This window comes from Ascidiella aspersa, chromosome 1 (genome assembly GCF_963924565.1).
Source record: "Ascidiella aspersa chromosome 1, kaAscAspe10.2, whole genome shotgun sequence".
NCBI classification, from domain to species: domain Eukaryota; kingdom Metazoa; phylum Chordata; class Ascidiacea; order Phlebobranchia; family Ascidiidae; genus Ascidiella; species Ascidiella aspersa.
In genome coordinates, this window is record NC_139447.1 from 17,224,755 (window position 1) to 17,242,383 (window position 17,629).

Below are 17,629 nucleotides of genomic sequence, written 5' to 3' on the forward strand. Positions count from 1 at the left end.
AAAAACTTAAAAAGTTAGGACTTTCCGAAGATTAAACCTTTGGGCTCATTGTTTTGGTAAAACAATGTACAATGCAAAATTGTATTATACCCATAAAAGAAATGTTGTGCGTTGTGTCGACTAAACGAGTAGCCTGGATTTATGTCATTAAACAGGAAAGACAAGAGGGCAAAATCTCATTTTAATTAAAGGTATAACGTAAGAAAAATGCCTAACCCATTTAAAAGTTAACAAGGCTTACTGCTAAAACCACTGCAATACGCACGATAATTGCCTTGACCATTAGGGTTACACTGCGCCAACTTGACTAAGTCCGCCACACAAACCACCAAGCTAAAGACGTCTCAAGCAAGCGCGATACGCAAAATAAAGAGACTCAATTTTATGTCTGTGTGAAAATGACGGTTTTTGCATTTTTTTTTTTGCACAAAAAATTAATTACTGCGGCGCATCTCATGCTCTTTCACGCATAGTGCTACGTGTCTCCCTTGCAACAGAAACATCGGTCCATGGACAAATCATGCCAAAAGTAATTACAGATTATACTTAGAAGTTTATAAAAACAGAAGTTACAAAAGTCTTAATATTTGTTTGTGTTTGGCAACAACTTTTGTAGGATTTGCAAATTAGGGAATTCCCATAACGTCAAACGAAGGACAAGATAAGCAGTGATTTGGGAATTTAGGTTTTGTCACACCGTAGCGCAGCTATTAACCCCAGTTCCTATTTGGGCACTTTTTTGTTTAAAAATGTGCGCACTTTTAACCCTTAGATCTTTGAATGTCTTTGAAACTTTTCGCCAGCTTGTTGCAACACTTCTTCACAACAACATAACACAGCACCAAAAATGACACAAAGAGTAACCAGTCTACTGCATACTAAAACTTTAACAGCACTTTATTCCAAACTTCATACAAGTTACTTTAATGCTTTATTCCTTTTAAACTTCAACTGAAATCTTCTCCCCCAAGGCCCAAATACAACTCTATTTATATAGATGTCTAGAACCAAACTTCCCCTCCGCAATCATGTAAACAGCGCCGTCTGAGAAGCATATTGACAACCTACTGGAACAGAAAAAGCTAGACAAAAACCTTTTTTGTCATGTCATAGCTAATTAACAATATAAATGCCATGGTACTGCATAGTAAAAGTTATCCATTGCAAAGAAGTAGCCGCTAAACGACGATGAAACTGCTCTAGAAAACGTTTTGCAATGTCTGTATACCAAATATTGTGACAATGATGTAACAATGCATAATGTTTTGCCACCCAAAATAATTTCAGCTGAGGCATTTTTCGTGTGAATCGATAGCATCTGTGTAGTTTGATATCCTTGCCACTGTATCCTAAAAACTTGAAAAAGATAAACATACTGTTTGTTTTTATGTGGTTTCTGTCAATGTACCTCACAAATTATTTGCTGAAACATCTTGATGAATGTCCTTTTATTAACCAACAAGAAAATATTTTTTTCTGCTCAGTGCTTTCTAAAATAATCGATTCCCGATTTTGCACTTGGCACTAACTTTGCTACCACTTCCTATAAATCTTTTTTTTTTGATTATATTAGCACATTTGATTCTGTTACTCCATTGAATAAGAATAGCATATCCTTTTAGTTGTATAATTTTTGACCCAATATTCAAAAACTGTTAAGATAATGTTATCTTAAAATTAAAGTCACACTCCTTTAAATATTGTTTAAGCTACTGAGATTAATTCCTTACAGTGCAATCCGCAATCGAATGGTATCAGTTGGTAGTGGTCTGTTTTTGGAAGATGAATTAGAGGTGGTTGGAAAACAATTTGAAAGATTTGTGATTGAAGCCCTTAATCCAGGGATTTTTTCAGAAAATATTAAACTCACAACATCATTAACAAAAAATGATGGTAATTTATTTGTTTTAAAGTAAACCACTTTCTGATGTCTTTCATCCCTAATATGTTATTATGCAGATGAAATCATACAGTTTTTATTGGAATGTTGCTCAAATCCATTCTACGATGTTGGTTCACAAACTGTAATAAATACAAAAGATTCTGCTTTGAATGAAGATAATGTTATTGTGAAACATGGTTACTGATTTTTCTTTTATCTTCTGGAAAAATTTTGTATTTATAAATTACTAAACCTATTGTTCTTTCAGACATTTGCGAAGCATTTGCACAAGCATTAAGCGGTAGTCTAACTGCCTTGGAGCATTCAACTGCAGTTGAATTAGAAAATTTATCTATTCAACCACTACATTCCTGGAAGGATACTAAATGTATGAAGGTGCTTATCTGGTTTGTTTGTAGTCATAGCCTTTAAAAAAATTTATGTAGGTGATGTCTTGTCATGTGCAAGTACCCTCGACATATTTCGGTTACTTGCTTCGTTAAAACCTGTTCTACAAGATGCCATTCAAAAGAAAAAAACATCACGATCATTTGGAACAACACAACATGTTAAAGGTCCTTTAACTTGGAGAGAGTTTTGCAAAGAAGCTCAAAAAAGTCAGTTTCACTTATCTACCAAATAAGCATTGTTGAAGTATAGTTCTATTGATTATTATATCGATTGGCAGATGCAGAACCTCAACCAATACCTTCTTTTGTGGTTGGATATGATCAAGATTGGTTGTGCGTTTCACCTCAAGCTATAACTTTTTGGGAAAAGTTGTTTTTTGAGCCATATTCACATCATCAGGATGTGGCATATATGGTCTTGTGTCCAGATGAAAAAATGGCCATAACCTCAACAAAAAATTATTTTAAAGAACTTGGTTCAATGTACGAGGTATGTTTACTGTGTGTATTTTGTATTAAACATCATTTTAACTTTGTTGTTTTTAGTCTTGTCGCTTAGGCCGCTTTAAGCCTATTAACAGAGTTCTAAAGGATGAAGGTATTCTAAAGATAGGGGATTCCATGCCAACTTTGCAAGATTCTTTTGAGGAAGAGTGGTTTAATGAATATATTTCTAGTGGTAATTTCTAAATTTATTGTGTTTTATAGTGGTGTTACTGTTTCCCAACTTTTTTTGTACTAATATTTGAGTTGCTGAAACATTGTACTACCAAATGCAAAACAAAGACTTGATTGTTCTAAATTTAGTCTAAATTGGCAAAAATTGATTTTTAGGGAGCATAGCCTGTAATTTAGTGTTTGATGAGGATTAAAGGTAAAATAATCAGACAAATAAAAAAAAAATAGGAGAAATAAAATCTAATAATTTAACTATAAGTATACCTAAGGCATATAATTTTAACTAAACATTTATATACATTTTTGTTATTTGAAATTGACAAATTGCAATAAAAACAAGTTATTGAAAATACTGTTTCTCAAACTTATATGCCCGGTTACCCCCTTTTTTAGAGCGATCTATATCTTGTCAAATATTTAATTGGTAAAAGTGAGTCAAAAAATGTTTTTAGGGGCATGGCCTTGTTCACCCCCCTCCCATAGAACCCACCCTGGATCACATTAAATATGGTTAGGTTAGCAAGATGAACAAGGTTCACAATCTTTAGTCATTATTTTTACCTTTTGGAGTCATTTTAGTGAGGTATAATCTTAAATCACTGTTTCCTATTGGAATTTTTGCTTTAATATGAATGGCGTTGTAGCTGAAATCTTATGGGGCAACAATATTCTTCATGGATTGTAAACGGGGACCTAACACAACAAGCAGGATGGATCTAGGATTTTTTGTTAGGGAATTTTTAAACATGATGTCAATTTAATGCCATACTGTGACCTCATTAGGGCCTAATCAGCACAACTCTTAACATTGAATGGTGCATTAGGCACACAAGAGCTTGATCTGGTGGCGTTTTTTAAGATAAGTTTGACTAATCACAAATTATTTTTGACAGAAATAGCATTTTGTAGAAAGTTTAAAAGTCAACGGCAAATGTTTTAATTTGAATACTGTTTTATGAACTTGTTTCTTTTTCTTTGGTTTTACGAACTTTTTAAATACAGAAACCCATTAATTCCAGGTTGAAATATGCATTTGTATTGGTCAATTCAGAGTGGTTTAAACCCACACCCACATCATCATTGTTTGTTGGCCACAAGCATGGATAAAATATATATATATATTGGATTTTAGGTTTTAATCAAAAATATTTTATTTTGGGGTTTAATCGAAAAATATATAAGTAAACAGCGAACAGCAGGCATGTTAAAATTGTTTGGATATGAATATATTTTAGGGTTACATTTATAAATAACCCGGTAACTAGCTCAGATCCTGGGGTGGCGAGAATGTATAATTTTAAGTATATGTTAGACAGGTTTTAGGGAAGACGCAGTACGTCCTGTATGGCACTTTCTAAAATGACTGTTTTGCAGACAAATTAATAAATCAATAATATTCTTATATAATATATAAAATGGAAAGTTTGTCGGCCGGTTGCAGGTCGGCAGTCGACACCTGTTTGCGTTTTAGGGAGACAGACAGAGCAACGTCGCTCGTACTGCTCCCTCTCAAGCGAGTCGTCGGGCAAGTGTGTAAATTAGAAAGTCGTGTGCTCCCAGACAGAAAACAAAATTGTTTCTTTCTATGAGAGAAAGTCGCGCATCTCAAGCGAGCGCCGTCGCAAACCGGTCACGGGTAAATTTTTTTTAAGGCGTTTGTTAATAATTCTGAATTAATAAATGTCGCCGCATATTTTGTTCCAGTATATAAAAAATCGTGTGAAAAGAGTACTTTAATTTCAATCCCTATAAGTCAGGGGACGACCAGCGCTTTGGTGTTTTACAACAGGCTACACGTAAAGGCAAAAAAAAACACAACATCTTATGAAATTTATTGTTGGTGGATATCTCCCTGACAGCATGCTATATTATTGCTGCCTAAACAGAAACAGTTTTTTAACAGTTAATTTTAAGAAAAAAATTAAATCATTTGCAATAGTTTAAACACATTTACTACTGTTGAATCATATTTTAGCTTTGAATTAACTAACTTTAAAATTTCAGACCAGTATGGTCATGCCAATCAATTGAAAATCATTTATTATGGCGTTTATTTTTACATGTCAAAAAAGGCAAAATTTTGTCAATTTGCATGTTAGGTCAAAATGTTTACAAAATTACCAAAAAAAATGTAGTCAGTTTATTGTCCTTCAATTAAAATTTTACAAAAAAGCAATTAGTTTTGAATTGAATACAACAACATTTTAAGTGTATTAAATCTTTAATGGAGTAATATACGATATATGCGAGCAAGCAGCAATAACTATGCAGGCTTGCATTAGGTTAGCTTGAACTTTTTGTTTATACAGTTGTGGATTTCTCTGAGTTGGACCAATGTATTGAACCATATTTGCTGTATTTTTTGCTTTTGATTTGCAATTAGGGTTTATCCTATTTCATTATTATGCTGGGTCTTTTTAATTTTCTGCAATTATTTTACCATGTTTTTTTTAACTTTTTACACAGCCTTTTTTTAAATAAACAGCGTTTTGTTTGTTTGGCTTTTTTGTAGCTGTTTGTCTTTTTAAAATATGACAAAATGTAAACTAAGCATTTTCATTAGTTTTGCATCAACCCGAAAAAATAACTGATTTGTGTTCGACCGAAAGTCAGTAAAGCATCAATTATGCGTGGTTAACGACGCCAAGAGAGTAATGCGATAATTTCAATAACATTATGTTGTTTAAATCAATGTGTTTCTTCTAATAGGTCAAAATCTTGTTTAAAAAATCAATTTTTAGGCCAAAGTTTGTCAAAATTTCAAGTTTTCAGGTCAAAATCAAAAAAAGGTCAAAAAGTAATCACCCCAATTATTACTCATAAATCAATAATTCTGTATCTTAATGTAGTTCTGAGTTGCTTGTTTTATCTAGTTGTTGCTTTTTATCTACAATCTGGTATTTCGTTTTAGTACAATACTACCAAATGTTACTAATGATCACATGTCTAGCTTATCACTGCTGTACACAAACCAACCATTCAATATAAGTGAGCTTCGGAAAGCAATTTTATGCATTTTATGAAGTGATAATGCCAGGTCATGCAACAACTTCAATTAATAAAATTTGATAGCTTGTAGTTATTTTTTTAATGTTTGCCTAAGGTTTTACTTATGTGTTTACAGCTTTACGTATTTTTATATTACTTGGCTATTATTTTTTTATTTTTTGCTAAGACAGTATTAGTATTAACATGTTATTTAACACGTTTACAGTCAAGGCAAATGAGAAAGGAAGCTCAGTTGTGGATAAGGATGTTGAAAAAATCATTCTATATGCGAAAGCTTGTATTCAGTCAGTCGGTAAGTGACATCTTCTAATCAGTATATGAATTGATTTTGGTTAGTTTAAAGGTTGGATACATTGCTATTCTGGTTCTTTTTAAATAAATTTTATTTAGGTCCGATTTTACGTGCTGAACCAAGTCTTGAGATATCCACCTTGCATGTACGAGAGGGCAGACCACGCGCACATAATTTACCTTCACATTCAGTCACACCAAGTGGTAGAATGACACCGTTGCACACAGACAGTCCTCAGAATCCACAAGCAGGAAAATTCGGACAGCAACAGTCAACTAACAAGAAGTAATACCTTTGAATTAAAAAAAATTGTTTGTTGAAATGTTAAAGCATTTACTTTACAGCGCAAAAGACCTGTCTCCAGCTTGTACAAGTTTTAATCCCTTAACTGCAGCTACCATTACCGTGTTTTTTCTTGACCCATTCAAAGGAAAGCTTTCAAAAGCACTGTGGCAGTGTTTTTTATTGCTGCAAAAATCTCTTCCTTCTCCTCTAAAGGATCGCCTGATATTCCAGGTTAACAAATAATTTCTAATCTTCAGTCAACAGGCTACTGAGAATTCTTTAATTGTGTACAAAATTCAGGTTATTCCGCTTGAAACATTATTGCAAGTGACATCGTCGTGTGACCACCAATCATTTGTGCACAATATTCGTTCATTGGCGATCAACTTATTTGCACAGTGCAGAAGAAAAATCCCATGTGAAGTTGATATTCGATCAATGACTGGATTTGGGCCTGCAGCATCTGAAAAGGAAATAGCCAACAAGTTTAAAGTAAATTTCATAGCTTTATGGTTGTTGATGTGGCAGTTGCACTTATAATTTGTAGAAGTGCTTATATTCATATCTACTTTGTAGTTTTACTATTAAAGTTTCTTATAAAAAGTGTTCTAATCTTTTAAAAAAGTTATTTAGGCACCATGTATATAAAAAGGTTTAAATCTTCCAATATTTTAGCTACTAAGGAAAAAGAGCTCCGTTTTTTCATTTAGCTTTAAAGTTAAAATTGTATACAAGTAAAATGTTGAAAAAATAAATACATTTGAGGCCATTTCTCAGAAATGGCAATGTATAACCAGTTAACTACACAAAAAGTACAGTAGTACTTTGTTTGTAAGGTTATCTGATAACCAGTCAAATTGATCACTACAAAAAAACAACAATATTTTTGCCAGTACTAACTGTTACTGGACTGTTGGATCAATTGGAATCTTTTTGGTAACCCCATAGCATGTTTTGTTCAGGTTCAACATACCATATAATCATCTAGCGTCCTGTGATGGTATTTTCCAGTAAAGTCTAAGTAAAAAATAATTTATTTTTGTTTCACCAAAAACCTCCTCTAACACAGGGTTTTCCAAACTGGGGTTTGCACAACGAGTTTAAGGGTTCCGGAAGAGTCCTATTAATTTATTTTTTTGAAGTAGTTATATCTATAAAATTGTATTTTTTTCTGTTTTATGTGCTTATGGCAAACTTAATGCTGAACAAAAACCCTTAAAATGCACATTACTTTATATAATGCAGTCAAAGCAGGTAACGCAAAATGTTATGTTTTATCTGGTAAACCTAAACCAGGTGATTGCGGAAAATTATAATAAATTTAAAGGGGTCACAGACTGAAAAGTTTGAAAAGTTCTGCTCTAATAGACAAATTAATACTACATAATTAAATAAACCCTCTTGATAGTGGGTCTAAGAAAGACATTTAGTCAGACTAAATAAGAATGGCCACTCTTGTTTCGCTGGCAGCGTCAGGCAATGTCTTAATGGTTTAACATGTTTTCTGAGCTGACTATTTCAACAATTGGTTTTCCCCGAAGTCATGTTTTGATTGATCGACGCTTAGACATGCAGGCAACCACGCAAGAATGAATACACACTATTCATTGAATGAGTGATAATGTTATTTAATATATCATCTTTCTTCGTATTAGGGGAAATTACCAAGGTATGATATTATTTTTTAAAAGTATTTTACAAATCTTTTTGATCCTTTTAGTATGTAACTAGTCCAAAAAGGTTTAGGGAGTTTTAACAAACTGTGCTCTTTGTGCCACCCAAACATTGAATGAGTTTGATAATTTTAAGTTCACTGCAATGTTACACAGGGAAAAGAACCCAGAATTATTTGCATTTTGCGGCCCTTGGGACTGTTTTGAGTTGTTCAGGCCTGTTCTAAATATAGATAGATACATAGAAGGACACACTTCGTTTCCCTTTTTGTAATTTTTTCCCGGTGTAATTGTTGCTTGACCACCATGTTGATGTTTTAGTCGTTAATTTATTAATGTATGGCGATTATCAAAACGCAAATTTTAACCTTCTCTAAACCAAATGAGCTTGTCTAAAGAAAAACGTTGTTGTACAGAATGGTACTTCCGAATCAACTTATTAACGTTTTTTGTCAATACCCCTTCCAATACATAAATATTCCCAGTCCTTTTCACCATTTACATTTTCCTTGTATGATTTTTTTTATTTTTAGTTTTCTGCTTACTTTTTCAAAGCATAATACATATTTTAAAGAACAACAAATACCCTTATGCTATTTTTTGCCGTTTTAGAGTGTTCAGGTTTCCCTCTACTCACCTCCATATGTCTTGCATATTCCGCGAGATCGCATGGTGAATTCCAATGTGGTTGGCAACCCTGAAAAAAGTGTTGATGTTTTGTTTCTATCTTACTGTTTATCTCACAATCAAAAATATGTTCTCGCTTCTGCAACTGACCAATGCGGTGAAATTTTAGAAACTTGTTGTATCAATATCAATGTCTCTCCCAGGCAAGTCATCCTTGTTGTTTTAGTAGACATTCAAGGTATTTGACAGAATCCATTTATTTTCAGGAGATTAATGTTGTCCCGTAAAAACCGAGTATCGGTCAGAGGTGATGCAATTAAAAAGCTTTGGGAGTTTTGTGTGAGTACAGTGTCCACAATGTCATCGAAATGTTGGCGCATTGTTATTGGCAAGTTAGGTCGCCTAAGTCATGGAGAAATTCGGGGTAAGTGTTTTCTGAGTAACATCCCGGCAAGTTTTAATGTTTATCGTGGTTTGATTGTAATTCGTGTTTTACAGATTGGGCAAAATGTTTAAATCGAAAAAGTTTATTGACAAGTGGCAAGCGCCTTGGTTGTACGCAGTGCAAACTTCAACAAAATGCGGAGAGTTCTTTTATTACAAGTGCTTGTTTGATTTCCATCGAGGCGGAGGGTTCACTCATGCTTATGCCCGGTAGAAATTGCATATTTGATTTGGTATCTATTTAAACAACTTGATTAAGTAATACAATAAATTTTAGATGTTGTGCAATCTAACAATTTTGGTCGATCAACGAACGCTAATCAAAACACACAACTAAAGACACCTAATGACGTTTCGTGCACGCACATATACGTCTTCCCAACTTCGGCTGTTACTCAGCATCCAGTTTCCAATTGCAATGCGGAGGACCCGCTTGGTGCCACTGTCCAAGGTGTGCTTTATGTTAGCTAATTTTGTAAGAACAATGTTTCAAAGGCACTGTACAAGTCGATTGATTCAAGCTTTAAACGATTTCAGTTCGATTGTGGCTTAGTAAGGTTCCTGATGTTTAAAAGTGCGTGGTATCAACGTTACTAAGGAATAGGCAAAACTTTGTAATAGCCGTGTTTAGAGAGCTATACTTTTACCCAATTTATTGTCTTTGTCGTTCAAAACAGTAATCCAATCCGAATTTGTATCAGTTTTTTAAATGGTTACGCAGACCAATCCCTTTTAATAGTTCTACGTTGTGCACCACATATTTGAGGGTCGCTTGTGGCAACTTTCAAGAGGCACATAGTTGTAACCAAATTTTTTTTCGTTTAGATTTTATTCCTGCCGAAGTAATAATGGCAGAGGAAGAGGATTTGTTAAATGACTTTTGGACTGAAGCGGAGTTCACAACAACTCCAAACCCACCACCCTTTTCGATTGGTGATGACGATGCAACTAAGGTACTTGTTTTTCAACACCAAATTATCATTAGGCTTATTGTCTGTTTTTTTTTGCAGCAGCCTGAATCCGAACCTTCACTTACCAATGATGTGACAGTTGCTGAAGATGCGCAGTTATCGCAGCAGCCCCTCGCACTTGGCTATATGTTATCCACTGCACCCCCAGGTCCACTTCCCTCCTGGTTTTGGAGAACCTATCCAGAGGCACAAAACAGATGTCCTGTGTTTTTTCGCTCTGCTCTACATATTCAAGGTTGACATAACTTTGAATGATTTTTGATGGTTCTATTTTTTTATTTGTTTTATTTTACTTATTAGTCGTATTGTATTTGTGGTTTAAAAAGATGTACAGTTTACAGTATACCTCACACTGTGTTACAGCAACTGTTAACGATTCTTCCAATAACATCGGCTGTACCGCGGAGCAACATCCTTTAGACTCTAACAAAACTGCGGTTATATTAAGGTAGGTATCTTCAACGTAAGCTGGAATGTTCTTTTGGTTCCTTATCGTTTTACCCGTTATCGAGGATAGGCTAATTCAAATGTCTCTAGAAGCGAAGTAGATCAAACGTAATATACGTGTAGTAAAATAATAGTTTACGCTGGCATTGATAAAATTTACAGTATAAGACGACCTGAAAATACCTTAATGCGCAAACTTGTTCACATTTGGCCTGCGATCACAGATAAACGCCCGATAGTATGCGTGGTTTAGTTGCTTAATAAACTCTTTTTTCCCTCCCATTAATTTACGTACCAAGTGCTCAAGCAAACAAGTGCTTTATATTTGTTCTTGGTTGCTTCACCGTAGAACATGCGTATACCGTGAATTAATTAGAACTGTTTTAATTTGGAATTGTATTTTGTTTAAAATTGTACGTTTGTAAAGTTCATTAAAATAGAACACAATTGTTTAAAAGCGTTTCAATATAAAAATGAAATTCTTCATTAACACTGTTCTTTAATGTATATATTGAAAGGTTTTTTGTTTAACCTTTTTTGTTTAACCCACTTTGTTAGATTCGTATTGGAAAGTTTTAACGCTTTATCGTGGATAAGCCGGGACCCAGTGACAAAGGATAGACGCTCATGCCTTCCTTTACATTGCCTTGCATTGATGCAGCTTTATCATCTAATAAAGAAAATGCTTTGACTTTATGTAGATTCTATGTAATTTGTTGACGGTTTGCAACAATCCTTATGTCTTATTTTATAAACTATGTTGGCACCTAGTAATGGTGGGTCTGGCAGTATTAACTCAATTTCCAATTCACTGTTTTTGCACGTATTTTCCCAGTTTCAAGCGTGATGCTTTTATGCCTTATTTGCCTTTAATACAGCATTTTGAACGTGATGTGTACCTCTGATCGACCTAAAACTTGCGTTGCCGTCTATCCTGAACGAGATTTTTGTGACCGTTAAGATTAGGTTTTTTGTTTTAATCTGAAATTAATGTTTTAAAAAAATACCGTTAACCACGTGAATACGTATGTTTTGCAACTTCTGTTTCTGCGGTTGTTATTTTCAATAATATTTTTAGATTCCTGCCGTATAAAATAAAATACTAACTATTTGTGTGGATGTTGTCTCAGTATTGGTCGACAGACATTGAACTCAACCATATTTTTTATATGTTTTGGGTTTAAGTATAAAGTTGTAAATTCATGTCTTGAGTTTGTTGCCGTTTTTCTTATATTTAAATGTTTCGACGTGTTGGACAAAAGTGCAATATGCCCTCAGTTGTCAGAAAGTATGCGTTTTTTCGTCGTTTGCTTGTGAAAATCACAAGATGCGAAACAACCATTGGTCCTAGTTATATTAATGTCCTTTACACACTGCCGATCAACGAAAAACGAAGTTTGCGCGATGTTAAAATTGTTTTAATGAAATCCGTTATTAATAGCATCCGTACCTATTTTTTCGCGTTAAATATTTTTTTAGTTTTTTTTATAAGCGATGTAACTCGTACCTTTACGAAACGAAGTTTTATGGCACTTCGTAGAGTATCTCGCGGCCATTTTAGTACATAAAACATCTTCTTGATGTTTTTGTTTGATGCGGGTGTCATTTCTTGTAGTTTTTGTACATAATGCTATCATGATGTGCGTTAATAAACTAAATATTTGCAATTAAAGTGTTGTCAATATTGAAACAATTGCGGTCTTTAAACGCCTGAAAACAATTCGCTGTTTGCAAGAATCTTTTAGAAAACCAAACAAGAAAATCGACTTTAAACCTTACTTTGCTTGGATTCCGACTTTTCTTTTCCGCAACAGTGGTTATCAACCCTTGGGTCGCGACTCCGACATGTGTCGTACTACCTCCGATTGGATAAACTTCTGTTCCTTCCAGTTAAATACATGTGAACTGTGCAGTAAGAGATAAACAGTTTTGACTTTTTTCTTACACCCGCTCAGACTCAATCAGCGGCGAAGCGCACTGATCTACAATAATAATATTCTACGATAACCACGATATACTACCGAACCTAGCAGCTTAATGGTTTTGAGTTTTAAAACGTTAAGTAATTCCTTCCCTAAAGGTTATCAGGAAGGCAAAGTCGCAAATTTTGTATATGGGAAGTTGCAAAGTTTTATACCAAGCTTATTTTACTATTAGTTAAGTAAACGTTATACCGTGACGCTTTTTGGGCGCCGTTCCCCAAAAGTAAATAAAGATTATGCAAGATCAAAAATTTTTGTCCAAAAAAACAGACGAGTCTAGGTGATATAATCTGTACTGGTGTAGACGTAGACGGCCTAATTAACGGCTGTTAAAAGTTTATTCAGTACCGTACTAAATTGTTGCTTTTAGATGGCTGAAAAATGTGTAATTATGTAACCTTGTTTTTGACAATAAGTGTGATGTTGTAACATTGGGAGATAAGGGTTGCAAAGGAATTTTTCCAGATGCCATTAACAAATGTTCCCCATTGCAAGTAAAGCCTGGAGATAAGGTTCATAAAAAGTGTAGAAAAGACTATTGCAGACCAACGAGTATAGTAGCAGAATGTGCAGTTGTTGAGAAACCGCCAAGTAGGCCTACTACAGTAGGTCATTACGATCTGCAAACTTCACTTTTAAGTTATTGAACACGATTTACCTGCAGCAGACGCTAAATGGCAACAAATGTACGGTGTTGACTTTAGGACAAACAAAGTTTGGCCTTGTTATCAGCATGAAAATAACAGAAAAAAATGAATTCAGGAACGCCTAGGGAAGATGTTAAACTAAGAGCTTTAATGCGAGTTATGGAGCATTTGTCACGATGAACAATTTACGATCTATGGTTTGTTGTGGTAAGTCGCATTGAAGCGGAATTAATTGGCATGGATCAGTCTGCATATACACATAAATACATGAAAGCCAAATTGGGTGAATGCTTCGAAAAAATGTTATTATAACAAACGGACTCCAGCCATAAGACCGAGCAAAGAGATTATAACCATGAGAACAAACTGTGACGTAGCCCATTGTTCTACTTTCGACAGCGTTCCGCTCTAATGCATAATAGTAAAACGTAAACAACTGGGCTTGACTTGCATGTTGGTGATCTAAAATTTTGGAGCAACCGGCTTATATGTATTAAGGTTCGACATTTCTGACAGGTTAAAAGTTATGTTTGAATTAGGTGTCAAACTTTAATTGCCGAGTTTCGTGTAAACACACTTAAAAAAGCCTGTAGGACATACAATATCAGCTGACCATAAGTACTATATAATATGGTAACACACTCGTTGGCGCGCCAACGTCGTCTAGTTAATGACTGCGGAAGCGTACAACGCCTTGCTGTAGAGTAGACCAGTGGTTCCAAACCGGGGTGCCGGAGAGGAATTTACATTTTTTTATTATTACTAGTAAGCCTTTTGGTACAACTTTTTGTGTTCGCTTATATAGTACAATAAACAAAATATTACAATATTGTTTGAAGTTATTTTTATTGCCCCAGAGTCGGTTAAAAATAACCCGAGTCCGACTCCGTTTAAATGTGGCATTTTGTTGAGTCCTGAATCCACCCCTGACTAAACAGCCTGTATTCTGCCAATTTACGTAACCAAAATATAATGGATATTCAGTTATCCACTTATAGGGGTGTCGTATAATTCATTCACTCATAATACATACACATGGTTGGAAAATATTCCACCTTTACAATTTTCAGTTGGCGGTCATATTAGTTTACTGCGCATGTCAGACTCGGGACTCGGGTAGTTTTACATGGTCTTACTCGAGTCCCGAGTCTGACTCCAGCAAAACGAACAGTCTCCTCGAGGCAGACTCAGCAGTTCTGATTTCAAACCTGTACAATATGCTATCTAGTTCTGTGTGGATTTTTTTATTCACTCTAAATTAAGCCACTATACTTTTAGAGTCTATAATTTATTTCCTGAAATTTATTCAGAATAAGTAATAACTCAACAACTCTTTTGACGACAAAGTAAAAATTTATAAATATTTTATTCATATAAAACAAAACGTTTACTTTGTAATACACACTTTAAAATTTAAATATAATAAATCACTTTGAAATTTAAATATAAAAAATTATAAAAAACATTTGTAATATATTGGTCGATAAATTGTGTTCATACAGACGCTGTTGACCAGGTAGACTACACAAACGAATACAATACTGAAGTGGCCTCTGGAATCTGGTGTCAATAAAGAACTTTATTTATTCTTTAAATTGATTGATTCTTACCATGTTTAACCAAATAAATTTTAGGTGAAGGTTCCCAATCAGTTTTCCAACCTGTATAATAGAAAAACAGTGTAACATACTAAATTTAAAAAAAGATTTTAAATAAATAAATACTTAAAATATGCCAGCAAGTCACAAACAAAACATTGGTAAAATTACTCGGAAGTTTTGTATAACTAGACCAGGGCTTTCCAAACTGGGGGTTGCTCATGGAGTTAAATTTTATACAAAGTGCTACAATTATAAAATTGTTATTTTTTCTGTTTGGTATGTTAACGGCAAATTATGTAAGGCACATTACTTCAATAAATACATGCCAAAGCAGACATCGAGAAATGTTATTTTTTAAACTGTTAAACCTAGTGGGTCAAAAAGTTTAATATAATAAAAGAGGTCACAGTCTGAAAACTTTGGGTAGCCCTAAACTTGATAAACTTTACCCATGGACTGTTAGCAGTTTAAAGTTTTGTTTATAAGTAAAATAAATACTCTATTCTATAATGGTTTGCACTACACTATGATCTCATTGTCACAATAATCTTACCAGAGGTTTGTTGTATCTTTGAGGAATTGAATAGACTGACTATTTTATTTATTTTCCCAGTGTACTGTTGATATGTCTTTAAGCAATGTCCAACATAATCCCAGAATGGCTGAATCACAGTTATAGACGAATAATCGAATATGTGTTCTTATTATAGTTCAACTAGTAAATATGAGCAAGTTCTATAAAAATAAACCAAGTGGATAAGTTTAACATTGTAATAACATACTCCAATACTGAGCAATCAAATATAATATAATTTGCAAAATTATTAACTGAATTCAGCGACATCTGGTAACTACTGATTTCAAATGTAACTACCTTACAAATGCTAATTGCTTGCTTCATTCGCACCAACAGCACACCACCAATAATATTTGCTAGTTAAATATTTCACACAGCAAACTGAAGTGCAAAAATTTTTCGTTTAAACGATGTTTTCAAAGAATTTGGCAGTTTTGTAAACAAGTCATTTTAAAAAGACTTAAGTCCCAGTCAAGTTATTTGTAAAATAACTTAAGTCCAAGTCAAGTCTTTTGGAATAAATAGCAAGTCAAGTCATAATTAAAGCAAGTCAACTTCAAGTCATGTCCTTGTAGCGTCTCACTCACGCTTTTAGGGATTCAAACGGATTTATTACGCTGCTGTCAATTACGCAGCACACGCTAGGTAGAATACTTATGTACACAACAGTTCATGTAACAGACGCAAGGCTGCCACTCTAAATTTCCATTTTTCCCTACCACACATGTCAGTTTTACCCTACGTTTTCCCTACGCTTTTGCGGGTAGATCTAGGGGCCCTATAACAACTCCAATTGACGTAAGTGGGCTAAAAAACAAAATAGGAAGAGGCAATTTGCCCGGCAACCCGCTGCCGTACTTAAAATTTGTTATTTTCTTTAAATTTCCATTTTAGGACATTTTAAGTTATTTTCTTTAAATTTCCATTTTAGAAGAATGAGCCGGTCCCCAAAGTTTGAAATTTAAAGTTCGGTAAACGGCTAGTATAGTGCCTTCTTTCTGTAGGCCTAATATTTTCACTTTGTGGTAGGATTAAGACCAGCGCGGAAAACAAATACCAAGTTCTATAATTTAATGCTATTTGGTAAATAACTCCATTGCACGTGTCTAAACCCCATAATTTTCTTTTTTACGAAAATACCCTACTTTTCCCTACAAAGTACGCTTTTCCCCGTAGGTATTCCCTACCCCCTACTTTAGGCGAAAATACTCTACCGTAGGGTAATTTCCCTACGAGTGGCAGCCTTGAATAGACGACACGAAATGGTAACCGGCACATTATAAAACACTACATCCCTCCCCTTTTACTTTAAACATCACGACAAAGAAATTAAACTCAAGTACATGACAATATTACACAAAATCACGAAACCGCACTGGCGTTACAATTTGTCGCCCAGAGCGACTTCGTGTTCCATCTGGCCTATCAGAATTCGGGGAAGAGCCTTCCACGTCGACCAATGGTGGTACATGGGGAACATCCTCTGATTCACTTTCGTCATTGACATATTTTCGCAGAAATGATGAATTTCTTTTCATTTCCACACCCTCCTCATTCTGAATTGTAACTTGGCCACTTTCTTCGTCGACAACTATTTTAGGTTCCGGATCAAAATTGGTAGAAAGCTTGTTGGTTTTGGGCTGCTTCACCAAAACTTGATCACCAACTTTTATTCCAGAGGAAATTGCTCTTCTTTTCTCGTCAGTGTATAGTTTTCCTTTTAGCTTGTTGCTCCAGTCCCTGTCATGAAACTCCTCTTCCGTCACCCTTGGTTCTTGACAAAGCTCCGGAAGCTTTGTTCGCATTTCACGACCAAACATTAAATAATATGGAGAAGCTCCAGTTGATGACTGTGGTGTTGATCTGTACGCCATTAAAAATTTGTCCATCTCAGCCTTCCAATCTTTGTGTTCCGAATGAGCCACACGGATTGCCTTCATTAAAGTTCTGTTTTGCCTCTCCACTTCTCCATTAGCCTGAGGCCAAAGTGGAGTTGTATGGACATGTTCAACACCATTTTCTTTTAGAAAATCTTCAAATTCCTTAGAAATGAACTGTGGGCCATTATCAGTGCGAAGTGAGTAAGGCATACCGAATCGTGCAA

At 34.6% G+C, this 17,629-nt stretch overlaps 1 protein-coding gene across 3 annotated transcripts in view; it reads left to right on the forward strand.

Moving 5' to 3' along the window:
* LOC146168113 (mediator of RNA polymerase II transcription subunit 13-like) overlaps nucleotides 1–11,831 on the forward strand; it is a 65,605-nt gene extending 53,774 nt beyond the window's left edge. For 2 of the 3 annotated variants that reach the window (XM_083388725.1, XM_083388726.1), the window contains 18 exons: nucleotides 1,733–1,893; nucleotides 1,960–2,079; nucleotides 2,151–2,270; nucleotides 2,329–2,499; nucleotides 2,571–2,782; nucleotides 2,839–2,971; nucleotides 6,185–6,271; nucleotides 6,370–6,556; nucleotides 6,616–6,787; nucleotides 6,857–7,048; nucleotides 8,842–9,059; nucleotides 9,123–9,280; nucleotides 9,355–9,510; nucleotides 9,578–9,751; nucleotides 10,126–10,253; nucleotides 10,311–10,506; nucleotides 10,635–10,719; nucleotides 11,277–11,831. In XM_083388725.1, coding sequence (XP_083244851.1) covers nucleotides 1,733–1,893; nucleotides 1,960–2,079; nucleotides 2,151–2,270; nucleotides 2,329–2,499; nucleotides 2,571–2,782; nucleotides 2,839–2,971; nucleotides 6,185–6,271; nucleotides 6,370–6,556; nucleotides 6,616–6,787; nucleotides 6,857–7,048; nucleotides 8,842–9,059; nucleotides 9,123–9,280; nucleotides 9,355–9,510; nucleotides 9,578–9,751; nucleotides 10,126–10,253; nucleotides 10,311–10,506; nucleotides 10,635–10,719; nucleotides 11,277–11,409 — 2,803 coding nt within the window. In that variant the 3' untranslated portion in view covers nucleotides 11,410–11,831. The remainder of the gene's footprint in view (nucleotides 1–1,732; nucleotides 1,894–1,959; nucleotides 2,080–2,150; nucleotides 2,271–2,328; nucleotides 2,500–2,570; nucleotides 2,783–2,838; nucleotides 2,972–6,184; nucleotides 6,272–6,369; nucleotides 6,557–6,615; nucleotides 6,788–6,856; nucleotides 7,049–8,841; nucleotides 9,060–9,122; nucleotides 9,281–9,354; nucleotides 9,511–9,577; nucleotides 9,752–10,125; nucleotides 10,254–10,310; nucleotides 10,507–10,634; nucleotides 10,720–11,276) is intronic. The other variant, XM_083388727.1, reaches the window with a different exon arrangement.
* The last annotated feature ends 5,798 nt before the right edge of the window (nucleotides 11,832–17,629 follow it).